Here is a 16,501-nt window from a genome sequence, read left to right on the forward strand (position 1 = left end):
GGCGTGGTCAGTGGGGGTCCCGCCAACTAGGAAAGTGCTTCGAAATAAAGTGCTGTTAATAAATAAAAATAAAAATAAAAATAAAAATAAAAATAAAAATAAAAATAAAAATAAAAATAAAAATAAAAATAAAAATAAAAATAAAAATAAAAATAATGATGGCTGAGGGGAAGAAGCTGTTCCTGTGACGGGAGGATCTGATCTGGTCGACTGTAGCCTCCTGCCAGCAGATTGTACGATGCGCTGCAGTCTGCTCTTGTCCCTGGAGGTGGCGCTGTTGTACCAGACAGTGATGTAGTATTCGTAGCTGCCTTAGAAAGAACATTCTTTGCTGGGCCTTCCTGATGAGGGACCTGATGGTTAGCTCCCATTTGAGGTCCTCGGTGATGGAAGTTCCCAGGAAGCAGAAGGAGTCCACAATAGGAATGGGTAAACCAGCCAACATGATGGAGGGTGGAGAAACTGTTACACTCCTGAAGTCTATGACTATCTCCACTGTCTTCTGGACGTTGAGCTCCAGGTTGTTGTGGCTGCACCAGGACACCAGCCGCTCCACCTCCCTCCTGTAAGCCCACTCATCTCCATCTGATGGTGGTGTCATCCGCAAACTTCATCAGCTTCACGGACTCGTGGCTGGAGGTGCAGCAGTATTAATATTGATAGTAATGTTTGGCGTGTTTTTGAAAGCACCATCTGCCTCTGGCAGGAGGCTACAGTCAATCCAGACCAGAAACAAAACAGCTTTTTCCTCTCAGCTGTCAGACTGATCAATTTGTGTACAGCCCTTGTTGTCTGCGGGTTATTTATTCATTACTTACTTCTATTATTATTGTTCTTTTTTTTGGTATTTATTACTGTTATTATTATGTTTTGTTCATTATTGCGCGTTGTTCCAAAGCACTTTCCTAGTTGGTGGGTTCCTCACTGACCTTCTGAGTTGACTCATGCTGCCGGATGTGACGTCACAGCCAGGCCCACGTTCCACGGACTGGCGCTCTTATTGTGGAAGCAGCGAGCGGAAGTGGGGTCGGATGCTGCACCCGGTCCGTCGTCATGGTTCTGACGATGATGGAGTCCCAGTGTGAGTATTTCATGTATTTCCCCGCGGTGCCCATCTCGGACCTGTCCGACCCGGCCCGGTACCGCAGCCTTCCCCGGCGGAGTCATCTGTACCTGGGCGAGACGGTGCGATTCCTGCTGGTGCTGCGCTGCAAGGACGACTCGAACCCCGGTGAGGAGCAGGGGGATGAGGAGGAGGGGGGGGAGGAAGGAGGGGTGTGTGTCTGTTCTTTTGTGATCACTGAGCCCGTGCGTTTGTGTTAGTCCACCACATACACTAACAATTGTGTCCATTAACGAGAGGGCGTCTTCGCGTCTGTTACACCTCTTCTCCAGCAGATGGCGCTGCCGAGCGCGCTGCGGGTTTTGGCTCGGAGGCGGCCAGCAGCCAGGCCTGGCGCGAGCTGGCGGGCTCCCTGTGCGCCGTGGCCAGTGTGAGTCCCGGTGACAGCGGCCGCCACCGCGGTGACCACCGTCTCCATGACTACGACGGTGACGACGACTACATGGCTGCGGCGGAAGCGGCCATCGCTGCGCTTGGGAGCCGCGTTGACTCGCGGTGCCGCAGCTTCAGGGACTGTAAGCCTCTGCTGATACACAACTCCAGCAGAAACTCCGGCCGGGAGTTCTGCAGGGGCCCGGATAAGGTCCTCATGCTTAGTGACCTGGTGCACCCCGCTGATGTGCTGATGACGTCACGTGTGTCTGCAGGCGTTGGACGAGCCTCTGGTTCTCACCGATGAGGTCATTTTCCCGCTGACTGTCACTCTTGACAAACTCCCTGTCGGGACCCTGAAGGTCAAAGTGAGTCTCATCCCGACTTCCTGTTTCTGTCGCCAACTTCCTGCGGGCGTGTGGACTGAACCTGTGTGCGCAGGTGATGGTCACAGTGTGGAAGAGGGAGGCGGAGAAGGTGGAGGTTCAGGAGCTGGGGTACCTGAGTGTCCTACAGCAGAGAGATCCCACACACACATTCAGACACGACCTGAACACCTTTAAGGCTCAAGGTACTCACACACACGCACATGCATGAACACACAGACATGGTGTCACCATGTGGTGTCCCTGCAGTCAGCACGACTCTGACGGTCTTGGCTCCGCCCACTGTCCGCTGCAAACAGATGACCGTGGCTGGGAAACATCTCCTCATCCTCAAAGGTCAGAAGTCCTCTCCAACCCCTGCACACACACTCTAACACCGCGAGTCTGTTGCAGTTCTGAACGAGTCTTCTCAGGAGGACGTGTGCGTGCATGATGTTCGGGTCCTGCCGAACCTCAACGCATCATACCTCCCTGTGATGCCGGACGGGTCGGTCCTGCTGGTCGACAACGTCTGGTCCGTTCTGTTCTGCTCCTCCTTGTCGCCGTCTGACTTGGTTTTGACGTCTCCCTCTGGTGTCCAGCCATCAGTCAGGCGAGGTGGCCATGACCTCCTTCTGCCGGGTGGACAGTGTCAGTGGGCGTCTTCCCAGCACACTCAGCGCCTTAGAGGAGCACGACTTCCTGTTTCAGCTCCACCTGAACGAACCGCCTCAGGACGACTCCAGCGAGGTCGGTGCCCCGGTGGATTTACCTTTGCCGTCCTCGCCTCCTGCTAACTCGAGTGTGGCCCCTTCAGGGACTGGAGGTTCCGCTGGTGGCTGTGTTTCAGTGGTCGACTCCCAAAATGCCTTTCACCAACAGCATCTACACCCATTACAGGTGCGTTCTGGGTCTGAAGTGGTTTCTGACAGCGCTGCTCTCTCACTCACGACTCCTCCTCTCTCAGGTTACCCAGCATCCGTCTGGACCGGCCTCGCTTCGTCATGACCGCCAGCTGTCCCAGCACCGTCAAGCTCAAGGAGCACTTCAAAGTCAAATACATCCTGATCAATAACCTGCAGGACTTTCTGTCTGTGCGACTCGTGTGGACGCCGGAAGGTCTGACCGCGTTCGTCGAGTGGAGGTTGTTCCGCTCTGCACTGTTTTACACCTGTGTCTGTGTCAGCTCGGGGTCAAGAGGAGTCCGTCTTGTCCGCCGTGGTGTGTCACTCCCCGCTCACCAATCTGGGTCACTGTCGGAAAGGAAGCACTCTCTCCTTCAGCGTGGCGTTCCAGATCCTCCGGCCCGGACTGTACGAGGTAACGGCGACACGTCACATCTGGCTCGGGCAGATGTCCTGCTGTGCTGCTCATGGTTTCCCCCCTCCTCCGCAGCTGAGTCAACACATGAAGCTGAAGCTTCAGTTCACCGCGTCAGTATCAAATCCTCCGCCGGACGCTCGACCGCTCTCACGTAAGGAACCCATTCTTCTTCGACATCTGCTTTTGAGTGAGCAAGTCTCCTGCAGGTAAGACGAGTCCATCCAGCCCGGCGGTGCGGGACCTGCTGGACAGACACCAGGCCAGTCTGGGTCGATCCCAGTCCTTCTCCCATCAACAGCCATCACGCTCCCATATCATGAGGTGAGATGGAGAGACTTGCCATGGTCAGGTGATGACAGTTTGACAAGCTTGTGTGTGTGTGTGTCAGGACGGGCAGTGCGGTGGAGCGGCGAGCCATCACCCCCCCTGTAGGCTCCCCGGTGGGTCGCCCTCTCTACCTCCCCCCACAGGACAAATCTCTGCTGTCGCTGGACAAGATTGCCAAAAGAGAGTGTAAGGTCCTGGTCGTGGATCCGGGTCTGTCGCTGCACTGATCCAGTGTGACTGGGTCAACTTTTATTTGACGCTTTTGATGTTTTTGTTTTATTTATGTGGACATTGCTGCAGCACGTCTGTGTGTGCGAATATAAGACATTAAAAACTTTGTTTATAACCTGCTGTTAGAAATCTGTGACAACAGAAGGTCAAGGATCAGTCTGACAAGGATCCAGATGTTCCATAAAAGTCTGTGGACTGTCCAGAGTCTTGACACTGTGGTCTCAGGAGCCATGTGGTCAGTTGGGGTCAGCGTTGAGTAAGGAGAGATGATCATCTCAAACGTTTTAAATACTTTTTTTGGGGTTTATTGAAAGTAAAAATGAAATATTGACACGACTGAACAAAATCAAAATGTTTCACTTCACATATTTCTCCATGAATTTCTTGTGGAATTCTGAGCGCAGCGTGTCGTTGACAAAGCGCTTCTCCTTCCCGGCCTTGTCCATGCCTTTGGCGCAGTTTTTGAAGACCACGTCGTCGTCCCACCTGATCAAGAGAGAGAGAGAGAGCAGCTAAGGAGCTGAACCAGTTTACTGACCGGACTCCTGACTGTTTTACCTTCTCTTGACCCGGAAAGTGTTCTGGGCCTGTGCGCCTTGTTGTTGCTGCTGCTGCTGCTGCAGCTGCTGCTGTCCAGCCAGATTGATCAATGGGTTTCCACTCAGAATGTTCTCCATCCGGATCCGTTCCTCCTCAGCCTTCTGCTCTCGGTCCTGCAGGGATGAGTCAGGTGAACATCTCTCTCTCTGGTCACCTCCCTCAGTAGCAGGACTTACTTTGCGCTCTTGCTCCTCGGCACGCTCCTTCCTGATTTTCTCCAGCTCAGCCACCAGGGCGGCGGTGTTGTCGTCGTCGCTGTCATCATCAGAATCCTCATCGTCGTCGTCCTGCTCGACCAACAAAACATCTGAGACCCAGAATCCTGGCTCGGTGCTGGACCAGAACTAACACTCACGTCGGTAAGTGGGTCGTCAGCATCCAGGTTGGCTGCAGGAATCTGGTCCAGTCTGGGCCTCTTTGATGATGAAGAAGAAGACGAGGACGAGGTGGTGTGTTCTGTGGATCCGGAGACGCAGTGTTCACGTGTCATTCGCAGAAACAGGAGAGAGTCATGGTTGTGGACTCACCTCTTGGTCCCCTCTCTCTGGTCTTCTCTCGTGCGGCGACACGCTCCCTCTCCTCCAGTTCTCTGCGGAAGTCCCGAGCGCGAACCTCCTCGGGGGCATCCTGGGTCGGCTGCCTGCAGAGAACAGGCAAAAATGGGTTTAACAACTAAGCAAGAATCACACTATGAGGACAGCGGTCACTCAGGTCGCTGGTGTTACTACACTTTCACGTTGTGGTCACATTTTAAAATCCAGTTTCTAGAGATAATCCTGCCTGAGACTAGGCTCCACGGGGACCATTCAGGGCTCACTGACCTGTACTTGATCTTGGTGTGTCCGGGAAGGTCTCGGCTGGAGTACTGCTTGGAGAGGGCGCTGAGGTCTCCTTCTCCTTTACCCCGGCCTCCTCTGGCTGGTTCAAACGTGGGTCGGGCAGCAGTGGTCATGGCTAAAGCGCCTGTCCGCGCACAAGAACCTCATTAGCTTCAAGAATATGATCACCACCACCAACACCTTCATCATAAAATCGGCGCCATAACATCATGCTAAGAAGTTCTCCAGCAAGGTTGTGGACCGCGATCTCCCAAAGCTAAAGGAGTGACGTTACCTGGCTCTTCTTTGTCGTCGCCCTTGAGCAAGACCTCAACATCTTTGGGTCCAGTAATAACACCGCGGTGACGTCACTAATGCAACCGCGATTCATGAAATAAAGAGGCAAAATCGAGTTTGTTTTCCACAAGCCGATCTAACCACCAAGCTAACGCGTTAGCATCCATTAGCTAACCAACAGCTAAGAGGCTGCTTCGCGGGAAACCATCGGAATCAAGCCATCAATAACAACGCCAGAATGATACCAAGCCTGAACTAAAGACAGGATTGCATGAGCATAACAAAGAAAATGTTACAGCCAAACCACTTACGATGTGTACACAGGGACCAGGCGACGAGTATTGACGTCACGTCCGGTGTGTGCAGCGCGTTTAAGGTCCCCCGGATCTGACACAAAAACAATCCTTGCACTGAGCCAAGGTTCGGGGTTCATGCATTTGAACATGTTCGTGCAAGTGGGATTTATTTTAAAGGCCGGATCTTAAACTAAACAAACTAAAACAAATCGACTCGCTCGTGTAAGTCGGTGTGAAACTGTGAATATTAGTGTTTCAAAACAACTGTGTTAAATTTTGTTTGCATTTTTTTTGCAATAGGGCGTTTTGTCTAGTTGTGGCAAATGGTACCGTGAGTTGTTCAGTTGTACAACACCAAAGAGGTTTTGGTCATGTAGGCATAAACGGCATTTTGACAACGATTTATCGGTTGAGATTCTCAATAAACACTTCATTTTATGCGCCATTTTATGTATTTTACTGTTTTTCTTGGGAGTTGTAAATAGGAACGGCGTTCGACGTACTGTCTCCTTTTCAAAACTAAAACGAGCGTCTCTGACAATAGAACACTTGAATTAAAAGTAAATTATATTACTACATTGCCTAATTCATTATGTGTTCCCACAAATTAATAACAAATGAACAGGTGAATAGTTAATAGTTCCGGTGCAGGTGAAACAAAAATGTTTTATTGTTGTTGCAAAAACATGAATACAAATAAAAAAATGGAATATTGACATATCTGTGTCTTCTAATGGGTCAATGTAAATCACTTTATAAGCAACAGTGGTTGTCCCACACAATGCATCTCTCTGCACCGGCTGTGTGGTGATGCAGTTCAGAAGTGCTGTAGTGAGAGCAGCAGCTGAAAAGAATCAACCCTGACCAGCACGTGGGTGTCAGGACTGAGACTTTGCTTTTCCAAACACATTTAATTCACTGATTAAGAAGACTGGAAGGTCAGAGTCCACTGACCTCCACCATGGTCTGCAGCACTGACCAGGAAACACTAGGAGAGTTGCCATCAACCACCTGGGTCACGTGCCCGGAGAGGGTCCTAATTCCTTCATCGTTCGCTGTGTTCCACATTGCAGTGAGACATCTGTGGTCTGAGGCAGCACTTGGCCAAGAGTGTAAGCCATATTCTGATCCTGAGCTTCATCTTCTCCTCCGCTGGTGTGCTCCTCCAGGAGGACGCCTCTCAGTTCAGTGTGAGCCTCCAGAGGCCGCTCAGCTCCATCGTGACACTGGCTCTGCTTCTCTCTCATCAGCTGCTCCGTCAGCTCCACGCTCTCGTAGCGGATCAGCTGCAGCCGCAGGAAGCCGTCCTCGTGCTCCTTGTACCTGTGCACAGATACAGGTCACGGTTACCGCGGGGCACAGAAGAGGCACTCCTCCACACTCACCTGAACCTCGGGTGCCCAGATGGCCACTTGAAGTGGTGTTTCTTGTGCAAGTGCACGGTCAAGTTGTTCCCTCTGGTGAAACTCTGTTCGCACACGTGACACTTGTAGCGGGCGACGGCGTTCCCCTGATGAGGAACCGTGAGTCATGAGATCAGTCCGTCGGTCGGTCGGTCAGCATTGTCGGAAGATACCTCGTGCTGTCGTCTCTGATGGACCTTCATCGTTCCGATGGTACGAGATGTGAAGCCGCAGTCGGGGACGTCGCAACGGAAGGCTGGCTCACTGCTGTGCGTGTCCAGGTGCTTCCGCAGGTCTATCAGGTTCTTGCAGCTTTAAATAGAACAAGGTTCAGTCGCGTTCCAAGCCTGGAGGAGCAGGACTCACCTGTACTCGCAGTACTCGCAGCTGTATGGTTTCTCATTGCTGTGACGGAACTTGATGTGGTTCCTCAGAGACGACGGCGAGGGGCACGTCATGTCACACAGTGGGCATTTGTAGTGACTCACTAGAGGAGAGGAGGTCAGGGCTCATACACGACAACAGTCACCATGGTTTAGAAGCATGACAGCTGGAGCTGGTGCTCTCACCGTGGTTCCTCATGTGGTCTCTGAGCAGACGCTCCGTGGCGAAACGCTTGGAACAGTGAGAGCACTGGAACCTTTGACCTACAACCGATCGGACATTATTGTAAGGTTCGACATCAATAACATTCTGAAACACGCACCTCCCATCGAGCTCTGGCGAATGATGTGGTCGAAGAACTTGGTGTTGTTGGCGTACATGCCGCCGCAGCCGGGACAGGCCACCACCTTCTCCTGCGTGTGGCTGCGCAGATGTTCTCGCAGCTTCGACCGCTCCTTCGCCGTGGCTTCGCAGTCTGTGGGCGACCGTCAACGCTTCAGTCATGCAGTCTTCTTCAGTCACGTGAGCAGACTTGCCTTTCCAGCCGCAGCGGATCAGGCTCTCGCAGTCGACCGCAGGGCCTTCGACGCAGACGCTGTGCATCTCAACGTGCCGGTAGAACCACTCCGGGTTCTCGAAGGTTTGTTGCTGCGAAGAGAGGAGGACCTGAATAAAGACCTGATCAAAACCCCGTCTGTATTAACCCACCCTCGCTTACGTCACACTCCTCCCACTGGCAGACAAAGTTGTCCGGCACTTCGGGGACGATATTCCGGTTCTGGTGGCCGATGGAGCAGGAGCCCAGCCGGGGCTGCGCGTCGATGACCTGCTGACCCAGCTGTTTCAGCTTCGTGTGGTAACAGTGGAAGAAGACGTGGCGCCGGAGCTCCTGGAGACCGTCCACCGAGACGAAGCCGCAGTCTCTCCACAGACACTGGACCTCCTCTGAAGCGCAGAGACGCTGTTAAAACGGAACATAACAGTTGAGACACGAGTTACTACTTTGCGAATCTGTCGGCTCGTCATCCACTGCGCTGAGGTCCTTCAGGTGTTCATCAACATGCTGGCAGAAGTTTTCCATCCGACCGAACTGCTCCTGACATGAAGCCCACTCACACTCGAGGCGCATGGTTTTGTTCCGAAGCCTCTTGCTGGGAGCCATCGTGCTCTCGCTAGCAGCTAAGGTTCAGCGCAACTGCGGTAACTTGACATCAAAACAGACCGCTGGAACAGAAGTAAGGGTCCGCTGTTGAGTGTCACAGCCTCCACGCCGTACTGGAAACAACCCTCTCGACTTGAGTTCCGCTGTGGTGGTTTATTACGTCACTCGAATACGGACTCGACAATTCAGGGCTGAGATTTACGGAATCAACCATTGAATCACATCTGACTGGCGGGAGATCTGTGACTTTTATTTTGGAAGACTGTTGTTTTTGGTTTATATGAACAGCATTTACCCCCAGCATATTTATCATTAATTTCATTATAATCTCATCCAAGTTCCACATCCATAAATCTAAATATGCTCACGGATCACCTCCCTCAATTGGTTTCTACAGTGAAACACAACGATACATCAATTCCATTAAATATTCCACCAAACAAAAGCACAAACATTAATAACTGCTTGCTGTCAATTGAAAATCTTAATTTAAGCCGTGAATATGTATATTTGATTTTACATCCTGATTTTTTTTTTATTATTATTATTGTCATTTTCATTTCTATGTTTCTTATACTTTTTTTGTCCATTCAAACATACCTGTACAGTGATACAACATTGTAAGGGGGCGTGTTCATCACTGTGTTTCACTAAATATTACTTAAATATTTAATAAAAAAAAGGACTGAGATTTATGAGCCCTTGTGCTGCTGAGAAACAATCTGACTTCAGGAAGAACAGCGATAAAAAAAGGCGAGATAAGGGAGTCAACAGTTAGATTCGTGGTCCCCGAATATCCCCAGACTCAGCAATGAACGCAATGTTGTTGCTGTATTTGAATGTCCGTTTTATACTCTTTACGCTCAACCTTACTTCAAGTAATGTCATTATCGATTATCTTTATTTATTTTTGAGAAATGCATTGTATTCACACATTTAAAGAAACGTGTTTTTGGATGCCATTCTTGTGTTGTTATTGTGTTACTGCCCTGTGAAGGTGCATTTGTGAAAGAGGCAGAACCGGGCCCGGGGTGTCCAGAACACATAGTCTTTATTCCCGGGAACACGCATTCAGTCATGTGTCGGGCCAGACAGGTGTTTCTCCAGGGCAACGCTCCGATGTCCAGTGAACGGACCAGAACCGCGGTTCTCTTTCCAGCGTCATCACTACAATGCAGTCACAAAACCATCTCCGGCGCTGCATCCTGACCACCTCCACGTCAGTATCTTGCAGAGCCACCTACACGTCATAGAAGAGGCGGACCAGGTGATAGCGGATCCCGAACGCCATAATGCTGCCGATCACCTGAGAGACACGACAGTTGATCATCGCTGCCAGCCACAGTGGCTCAGTTGCTTTTACGTTACCTGAATAAGGAGCATTATAGAGGTGAGCGTTCTCTCATGAGTTGGACCCAGGACCTTCAAAACCAGATTGATCAAGGTCATGTTGTTGCACTGGATGAAGCCGTCGTCCTCTCGGACCTCCAGCAGCCGAGCCAGCTCAGCAACCTGCAAGACACCTGTCAGTCAGTAAATGGTTCTCACCAACACCGGGACAGAGCCTCAGTAAGAGTCAGGACCTTCAGGATCAGGTGGCCGAGCTTGGACAGATCCTTCCGTTTGAACTTCGAATAGCTCATCCCCAGTTTTCCAGTTTCGGAGTCGAGCCTGTGATTGACAGGAGGAGAGAGTTACCCTCTAAAAAAATAAGAGGACAGCGGGCAGGGTGCAGGGCAGGTGGACCTGGGGAGTCTGTGACGTGGGCAGGGGATGACATGGAACAGCTGAGGTAGCGAGTAGATAAAGTTGACCACTTGAGGGATGAAGAAGAGCAGCATGGTTTTACTGAAGTGTCCCAGGATCCCCACCACGGCAAAGGTCATCCCAGCGAAGTAGCAGAAGGTGTCCCCCACAAATACAGAGGACGGATACCTGTGGGTGGTGACACGGTGAGATGGTGCATGAGGGGTGAAAACGGAGAGGCAGCCGGATCACATGAGCTCACCAGTTGTGGTAGAAGAGCGCCAGAGTGGTGAAGAAGAATGGGATCATGAAGTACAGTGAAAAGACGTGGTCGTCGCCATAGTCACCTGAAACACAGCGCGCTTCGCTCTCAGCGGAGGAAGAGGCTCTTCAGTTGTCTCTGAGTGCTGCGTGTCTCACCGCTGAGCTCCATCAAGTTGAAGATGATGATGGAGCCTGAGATGAAGAGGGCCTGACCCGACTCGATGCCATTGATTCCGGCCAGAATGTTGATAGCGTTGGTGCAGAAGACGGCAAGCATGCCCATGTAGACGTAGTAGAGGATTCCTGCTCGGGACAGACCCAAGTCAGACTCCACATGTTCGACAGGTGTGCCCAGCTCTGAGGCTCACCCAGGTCCAGGTGCAGTCCCAGAAGCATCCTGAACGGTTTGGGGACCACGATGACCGTGTTGCCGAAGTTAGTAAAGTAGACCATGAGGAGCGGCAGCGACGCCAAAGTAGGGAGCAGAAGCTTGTGCCGCCAGCGCAGGTTCAACACGTCGTCGGCAAAACCCAGGAAGATCATGCAGCAGATGGCGAGCAGCGCCCCGATCAGCTGCACAAACTGACCTCACACAGTCAGGGTCGGCGGTTGAGACACCGGGGCGGGTCGACTCACCTCGTCATGCGGGAAGACGCACTGATCCCCGACCAAGCAGCCGAGGAACGGGACAGGGATGAAGCAGAAGAGGATGATGAGGAACACAGTGCCACTGATGACACCTTGCGACTCTGGGCTGAAACAAAGACAAGCATCATAGGAGATATATATATATAATGTAAGTGTGCCAGGTTCAAAGGTGAAGATGAGCGTGCAACCACAGCCTATGTACACATAATAATAATATGGTCGTGATAACAGATTAATAAATACAATATTATTAAGTCTGAGAGATAGTGAGCTTGTAAATAACAAAACTGAGAGACATATTTTTTGTAAACAGAGACGCCAACACTCGCTGACGTGACTCACACTTCCTGTTTGGAGGTCTTGTTCAAGTCCATTCCGAACAGTCTGGCTGCGATGAAGTGCTCCCTGAAAGCAGGGATCAGCTTGGCGGTGGCCATGCAGCCCAGCGCCGACAGCAGGCAGTTGACCACAAGGGGCAGGGTCGGAACCGCGGACATGATCTAGTCGGTGTCTCCCGTATGGCGACGAGTCGGAGCCTGGAACTAACCAGCCCTAGGAAATATGACCATTAGGTCATAGCAGCGTTTCGATTTCGTTTTCTTTATGACCATCCGTCAGGTGATCCGTGAGTCCATGCGGCCTCGGGTCAAAGAACACTTCCGGACCAAGCCGTCGCCAATGTTAGTTTATTGAAATAGGAGACAGTTCGTGGACCTCCGTGTTTGTGATCAGTTCGTCTCGGCTTCCGGGTTCAATAGGAAGTGACGTACTCGCATTCAAAAATAAAACACTGGGTCTTTTAAGACAGATATAGGATATTCTTGTTTGAAAAAAAAAAAAGGGAAAATGTATGTATCCAGCGCACACTCATTTGTAGCCGCACTGACAAGTGTCGATGCTCACTTTTTAATGATCTCGCAGCGCCCCCTGCTGCCCACTTCAGCTTCTGTCGTGACGGTGAGGAGAGGTGCAGCCGAGGAGCAGATCAAGGTTCCGAGCCAGTGGACGGTGGACGAGTCTCGTTCCGGGCTACGATTGAGACCGTGTGCCGCTCTAATGGTTTCGCTCTGTGCCGTGAGTCCATCTGATGTTCTGATGACGCTGACAGTTCAGGAGTGAAGCGGACCTGCAGCGAAGTGTCCAGCATGATTGACGTTCTGGTCACTGTAGCTCTCGGGCTGCTGGTTCCGCCTGCCTCTCTGGATACGCACAGCTGCGCGGAGTTCTGATGGAGCACCCGGTGCTGGTGCTCCTCTTCCTGGCCTCCATCCTCGTCGTCCTGGTCTGGCTCGTCCAGTATTCGCTGGACGCTGTCCGGCTCTGGCGGTGCTGGAGGAGGAAGCAGTCGAGCCTCTGGACCCGGAGAGGACTGGTGTTGGACCTGCTGCGGTGGCCTGGGCGAAGCAGGTCAGAAGTGGGCTTGAAAGGATTGTTGACCTCCCTCCTCTCCTTCAAGACCTTCAGGGAGGAGTGGCTGGGGAGCTGGCTCCAGGCTCTGAACCAACAGGCCCATGGTCAACAGGTCAGCTTCCACTTGTTCATCTGGGATGCTCCAAACCATCCAATCCTCTGCCTTGGTACAGACTGTGGGCTATATTAGGAGCTGAGAGTGGATGTGTGGGAGGGCAGTGAGCATCAGACCTCCTTCGCCCTGCTCTTATTGATGACATCACTGAAGGAGTGAGATATAATCTCAAACGTTTTCTTTTGACAGCCTTAAACTGGGCTCATATGAAGCAGAGAAGATGACAGGGATATGTGATAGTCCTAGGATCATCACTCCACCGCTCCACTGCAGTGCTCCATAGGCCGCAAACATTATCCATTCACTCCATTAACGCATCATCTTGTCTGCGCTCAGAGCTCCGTCCAGATCACTTTTGAAAGCGGCGTGAAGGTGGCGCCCTCCTCGAGCATCGACAGGGTGACCTGCACCAGCCGATCGGCTCGTGGCATGGTTGGTGAACTGACTCAAAAAAAAAAAAAAAATCTCACTTGGGTGTTGAAAGTTGTCGTCTGCCTTCCAGGTTCTTCTGTGTCAGTGTCGTGTCGATGTGGTGACGTTCCCTGTGACGGTCACTCAGCAGTCGCCGGTGGTCGTGACCATGGACATCTTTCAGATCACTGTCTCACCTGCTGTTGTGGAGGTGAGTGGCACTCAGGAGGGGGTGGGGCTTAAACACTCCCCGTCAGGTTCAGTGTCTTGTGTTTTCTAAAGTTGATAAAAAGGCAGTTTGTAGTTCATTAAAACTAAAATCTGCAGTTTAATTTTAAAGAGAGCGGTCTGTGGTTTAGTTACATACTGTGATGGTGGTGTGTCAACACTTTAGATTCAGGTGTGTCTGGAAGAGATGGAGGGCGGTGGCCTGCTGGTGACCTGGTCTGTTTCGAAGCCGTCGTCTTTCTGTCTCAGAGCAACTCCTCGCAAACATCTGAAGAAGGTCAGTCACTAATGCTGCCCATCCCATAATAACACTCGCACCAACATAAAGTTTGCTTTAACAGCTGAAAGACATTGACACGATCCAGCGTCTCACAGAAGACGCCCTGTTCAGCTCTCAGCCTGCGCTGGTTCTGGACCTTCGGCCTGTCGTGTCCCGTCCTGGAGTGAGTGCCAGAAAGGTCCAGCATGTTGACTGTTACCTCAGCAGGTGGGTCACGGGCCTTATTTCATTCCAGAGCTTTATGGATCCAGCAGCAGCAGGGGATGACCGCACAAAGCAACGTTGCTTACTCATCCGGATGCTCCGAGTGACCTTCAGTAAAGGTCCAGTGTCACCCTGCAGCCTCATGCTCGGCACTCCCTTTGCTCAGGGTTCTGTTCGGTCCTGCAGGCTACAGGTCCAGACAAGGAGAACTCTGCTGCGTCCTGAACCTTCACCCTCCATCCACCCAGAAGAGCACAAGCTTCCTGCCGCTTCCAGAGACCGACGTGGAGCTGGTGTGGAGCGAGGAAATCTCACTGTAAAAGAAACCTTCACTCTTCTTTCCACAAGAGTTCACCAGAGTACCTCCCTCTTAACTACAGCCCCAAACATGTTGTAGTTGTGTTGATGTGACTGTTGCTGCTGTGAGATCTGGGTAAAACCTGTAATTTTCTTCTGCGTTTAGGTCCCTGAGTCCAGAATCCAGGGAACTTCAGGTCAGACTGTTGGAGCGACTGGGCAAAAGAGAAGGTAAGAACCAAGAGTCACTGGTGGTGGAGAGAAGAACACGAGCTGGAAAGTGGGCCGACTACATCCACAGGACATGATGACTGCTGTAATGACTCATCTTTAATGTTGCCATGGTGACTGATCAGCCTCGCTGTGGTTGCTCATGTTGCTCTGGTGACTCAAGCCTTGTGGTCCGTACTGACAACTTTGATGAAGCTTCATCCCTGACCACCTTCCTGTGGTGACTGGTGGCTCTTGACTCCTCGACAGAGTTCCTTCCTGGTCATGCTGCTGTGGACTTGAACCTCCAGCACAAAGTCCCCACCACTGTGACTCTGCTCCTGGGGTCAGGACCTGGCTCCCCTGTGAAAATCACTGCTGAGGTGACATCTAGTGATGTCTGAAGTGGACAGCAATGCTCTAATGTGTAATGTGTGTGTTTCAGCTGGTGTGTACAGAGACAGATGATGTCCCTTCCTCTCTAACACCTAACAAAGTGGGTGTGAACCGGACCGTCATGGGGGACGGGACGGTTGTAACCAGGGTGACCACCGTACAGCCCACGCTGAGGCCGGACCACAGCTCTGGTACGTGAATGTGAGGAGCTTGTGTCTCTCTCTCGGTCCTGGATGTCATGTGACCATGTGGAAGTTTAAGTACGTACAGAACAGATATGTCCATTATGAACCCAGATGTTGTTCACAGATCCAGTCGCAGACACGGCCATTCGTCAGCTGACGGAGTGCAGATTCAAGACGGGTGCGAGGAAAACCCCAACCAGGAGGAGCACACTCATAATCTCTGGCGTGGCGAAGGTCTGAGAAACTTAACTGTCATGGCAGCCGTCTTCTTCAAGCATCAACATCACGCTCGCGTGTCCTCAGGTTCCTCTCACAGACAATGACCTGATGGTGTCCAAAGACTACGCAGCCTCAATGGAAGAAGTTCTGCAGCTCCATCGATCAGGGTCGGGTCGTCAAACAGAACCTGGCCCAACTAAAACTGCTGCTCTTTCTGGGCGTCCATCATTGGACGATGTGGACTCGGATACTGGTTCGACTGGAGTTTCAGAAACCAGAAGCCTCAAAGACCATCGAGGTGAGTCCCATTGTACTTGTGTTCCAGGCCTACCAACTGACTGTTGCCGGTTTTCCTGAAGCCGGATTCCTGCCGAGGGCAATGTGGTTCCGCAGAAGACGCGGGGACACGCAGACGAGTATCAGTCACTCTCATGAAGACGTCTCCAACATCAGCAGCTCTTCCAGCTGCAGGAAGAAGTCGGGGAGTTTCTCCAGACGGCTCATCAAGCGATTCTCCTTCCGAACCTCAAAAAAGTCTGAAGGCAGAGCGGGATATGAAGGGAAGAGCGCAGTGGAAAACTGAATGAGGACATTTTGCCGTGTCTCTTTTAGGGCCAAAGGTCATGTCAGCTGCCCGCGGTGGAAGATCCATGGCATCTCCATCAATGTTTGCACAGAAACTGAAGGAAAGAAAGAATATATGTCTCTGTTTGGGGCTTATGAAGGCATTGTAGTCTGTTGATGTTGCTATTTTAGTGGCTTAATGCTAGAAGGACAATGACACCTTTTTAGAACAGAAGAACTTTGTTCCAGTGAACTCAGCTGAAACAAGAGAAATGTCAGAGGTGATACTCAGGGTGAATAAGTTGGTCGTACACACCGCACTCTATCATTGAGAACGCTATTTAATTACGTAAATAAAAAGTGTAGGTGTTAACTTGTCACAAACACGCATTTTTCCTTGTTTTTCCCCCGTGTTGACGCAATATAGGTCTCTTTCTTTGTTCAGTAAATAAGGCGCCGTACTACTGAGAGGGAGACAGTTTCACGCGCCAATCGACAAATGGGCCAATCAGAGAAAGGACGACAAGCAGCCGCCAATAACCGAGATAGAATTACCGTTTCCTGCCAACACGACGCTGGATTTCCGGTGTTGCAGCCAATGAGCACCGGCCATGCTAAGCATT

General features: G+C 51.4%; 5 protein-coding genes across 7 annotated transcripts; 2 read left to right on the top strand and 3 right to left on the bottom strand.

The window, feature by feature from the left end:
• Window positions 1–1,052: 1,052 nt before the first annotated feature.
• Window positions 1,053–4,062, top strand: LOC128748450 (trafficking protein particle complex subunit 14-like). Of its 2 annotated transcripts, none has more exons than XM_053847265.1 (13): window positions 1,053–1,231; window positions 1,396–1,706; window positions 1,771–1,863; window positions 1,937–2,066; window positions 2,131–2,217; window positions 2,275–2,395; window positions 2,463–2,610; window positions 2,678–2,760; window positions 2,828–2,979; window positions 3,047–3,180; window positions 3,256–3,334; window positions 3,390–3,504; window positions 3,572–4,062. In XM_053847265.1, exons 1-13 carry the CDS (start codon window positions 1,054–1,056, stop codon window positions 3,735–3,737), a joined length of 1,797 nt encoding a protein of 598 aa, XP_053703240.1. In that variant the 5' UTR covers window position 1,053; the 3' UTR covers window positions 3,738–4,062. The 2 variants fall into 2 exon arrangements, with proteins under 2 accessions (XP_053703240.1, XP_053703241.1); XM_053847266.1 differs by having other exon boundaries at window positions 1,399–1,706.
• Window positions 4,018–5,827, bottom strand: cwc15 (CWC15 spliceosome associated protein homolog). 2 transcript variants are annotated; one of them, XM_053847267.1, is made up of 7 exons: window positions 5,768–5,827; window positions 5,163–5,304; window positions 4,869–4,981; window positions 4,697–4,797; window positions 4,518–4,628; window positions 4,300–4,454; window positions 4,018–4,227 (listed from the first exon to the last, which is right to left on the bottom strand). In XM_053847267.1, the coding sequence occupies exons 2-7, from the start codon at window positions 5,291–5,293 to the stop codon at window positions 4,098–4,100; spliced, it is 741 nt and encodes a 246-aa protein (XP_053703242.1). In that variant the 5' UTR covers window positions 5,294–5,304; window positions 5,768–5,827; the 3' UTR covers window positions 4,018–4,097. The 2 variants fall into 2 exon arrangements, with proteins under 2 accessions (XP_053703242.1, XP_053703243.1); XM_053847268.1 differs by lacking the exon at window positions 5,768–5,827 and adding an exon at window positions 5,455–5,723.
• Window positions 5,828–6,390: 563 nt separating this feature from the next.
• hinfp (histone H4 transcription factor) lies at window positions 6,391–8,935 on the bottom strand. The gene is made up of 9 exons (XM_053847439.1): window positions 8,542–8,935; window positions 8,258–8,484; window positions 8,076–8,187; window positions 7,862–8,014; window positions 7,725–7,802; window positions 7,522–7,642; window positions 7,329–7,467; window positions 7,138–7,262; window positions 6,391–7,075 (listed from the first exon to the last, which is right to left on the bottom strand). Exons 1-9 carry the CDS (start codon window positions 8,699–8,701, stop codon window positions 6,769–6,771), a joined length of 1,422 nt encoding a protein of 473 aa, XP_053703414.1. The 5' UTR covers window positions 8,702–8,935; the 3' UTR covers window positions 6,391–6,768.
• Window positions 8,936–9,664: 729 nt separating this feature from the next.
• Window positions 9,665–12,140, bottom strand: dpagt1 (dolichyl-phosphate (UDP-N-acetylglucosamine) N-acetylglucosaminephosphotransferase 1 (GlcNAc-1-P transferase)). Its single transcript, XM_053847695.1, has 9 exons — window positions 11,702–12,140; window positions 11,348–11,465; window positions 11,080–11,293; window positions 10,868–11,014; window positions 10,710–10,794; window positions 10,448–10,636; window positions 10,285–10,372; window positions 10,070–10,213; window positions 9,665–10,007 (listed from the first exon to the last, which is right to left on the bottom strand). The coding sequence occupies exons 1-9, from the start codon at window positions 11,854–11,856 to the stop codon at window positions 9,942–9,944; spliced, it is 1,206 nt and encodes a 401-aa protein (XP_053703670.1). The 5' UTR covers window positions 11,857–12,140; the 3' UTR covers window positions 9,665–9,941.
• Window positions 11,632–16,236, top strand: c2cd2l (c2cd2 like). Its single transcript, XM_053847694.1, has 14 exons — window positions 11,632–12,207; window positions 12,281–12,881; window positions 13,221–13,316; window positions 13,387–13,506; window positions 13,690–13,800; window positions 13,865–13,966; window positions 14,039–14,126; window positions 14,194–14,323; window positions 14,471–14,535; window positions 14,785–14,897; window positions 14,960–15,101; window positions 15,220–15,329; window positions 15,399–15,612; window positions 15,674–16,236. The coding sequence occupies exons 2-14, from the start codon at window positions 12,588–12,590 to the stop codon at window positions 15,895–15,897; spliced, it is 1,809 nt and encodes a 602-aa protein (XP_053703669.1). The 5' UTR covers window positions 11,632–12,207; window positions 12,281–12,587; the 3' UTR covers window positions 15,898–16,236.
• The last annotated feature ends 265 nt before the right edge of the window (window positions 16,237–16,501 follow it).

Source organism: Synchiropus splendidus, chromosome 17, assembly GCF_027744825.2.
Source record: "Synchiropus splendidus isolate RoL2022-P1 chromosome 17, RoL_Sspl_1.0, whole genome shotgun sequence".
Taxonomy (NCBI): domain Eukaryota; kingdom Metazoa; phylum Chordata; class Actinopteri; order Syngnathiformes; family Callionymidae; genus Synchiropus; species Synchiropus splendidus.

What these genes read in the sequence shown, in the direction of transcription:
- c2cd2l (XM_053847694.1), top strand. Translation starts at nt 12,588, where the DNA reads ATGGAGCACCCGGTGCTGGTGCTCCTCTTCCTGGCCTCCATCCTCGTC. An exon ending in CTGTCGTGTCCCGTCCTGGA is followed by an intron (nt 13,967 to 14,038) that starts GTGAGTGCCAGA and finishes ATTTCATTCCAG; the next exon opens with AGCTTTATGGATCCAGCAGC. An exon ending in TAATCTCTGGCGTGGCGAAG is followed by an intron (nt 15,330 to 15,398) that starts GTCTGAGAAACT and finishes GCGTGTCCTCAG; the next exon opens with GTTCCTCTCACAGACAATGA.
- cwc15 (XM_053847267.1), bottom strand. Translation starts at nt 5,293, where the DNA reads ATGACCACTGCTGCCCGACCCACGTTTGAACCAGCCAGAGGAGGCCGG. An exon ending in CAGAGAGAGGGGACCAAGAG is followed by an intron (nt 4,798 to 4,868) that starts GTGAGTCCACAA and finishes CCGGATCCACAG; the next exon opens with AACACACCACCTCGTCCTCG. An exon ending in CCGAGGAGCAAGAGCGCAAA is followed by an intron (nt 4,455 to 4,517) that starts GTAAGTCCTGCT and finishes TCATCCCTGCAG; the next exon opens with GACCGAGAGCAGAAGGCTGA.
- dpagt1 (XM_053847695.1), bottom strand. Translation starts at nt 11,856, where the DNA reads ATGTCCGCGGTTCCGACCCTGCCCCTTGTGGTCAACTGCCTGCTGTCG. An exon ending in AAGACCTCCAAACAGGAAGT is followed by an intron (nt 11,466 to 11,701) that starts GTGAGTCACGTC and finishes TCTTTGTTTCAG; the next exon opens with CCCAGAGTCGCAAGGTGTCA. An exon ending in CTATAATGCTCCTTATTCAG is followed by an intron (nt 10,008 to 10,069) that starts GTAACGTAAAAG and finishes CGTGTCTCTCAG; the next exon opens with GTGATCGGCAGCATTATGGC.
- hinfp (XM_053847439.1), bottom strand. Translation starts at nt 8,701, where the DNA reads ATGGCTCCCAGCAAGAGGCTTCGGAACAAAACCATGCGCCTCGAGTGT. An exon ending in GCCAGTGGGAGGAGTGTGAC is followed by an intron (nt 8,188 to 8,257) that starts GTAAGCGAGGGT and finishes CTCTCTTCGCAG; the next exon opens with CAACAAACCTTCGAGAACCC. An exon ending in TGCGAGTACTGCGAGTACAG is followed by an intron (nt 7,468 to 7,521) that starts GTGAGTCCTGCT and finishes TTCTATTTAAAG; the next exon opens with CTGCAAGAACCTGATAGACC.
- LOC128748450 (XM_053847265.1), top strand. Translation starts at nt 1,054, where the DNA reads ATGGTTCTGACGATGATGGAGTCCCAGTGTGAGTATTTCATGTATTTC. An exon ending in CAAGGACGACTCGAACCCCG is followed by an intron (nt 1,232 to 1,395) that starts GTGAGGAGCAGG and finishes CCTCTTCTCCAG; the next exon opens with CAGATGGCGCTGCCGAGCGC. An exon ending in ACATCTCCTCATCCTCAAAG is followed by an intron (nt 2,218 to 2,274) that starts GTCAGAAGTCCT and finishes AGTCTGTTGCAG; the next exon opens with TTCTGAACGAGTCTTCTCAG.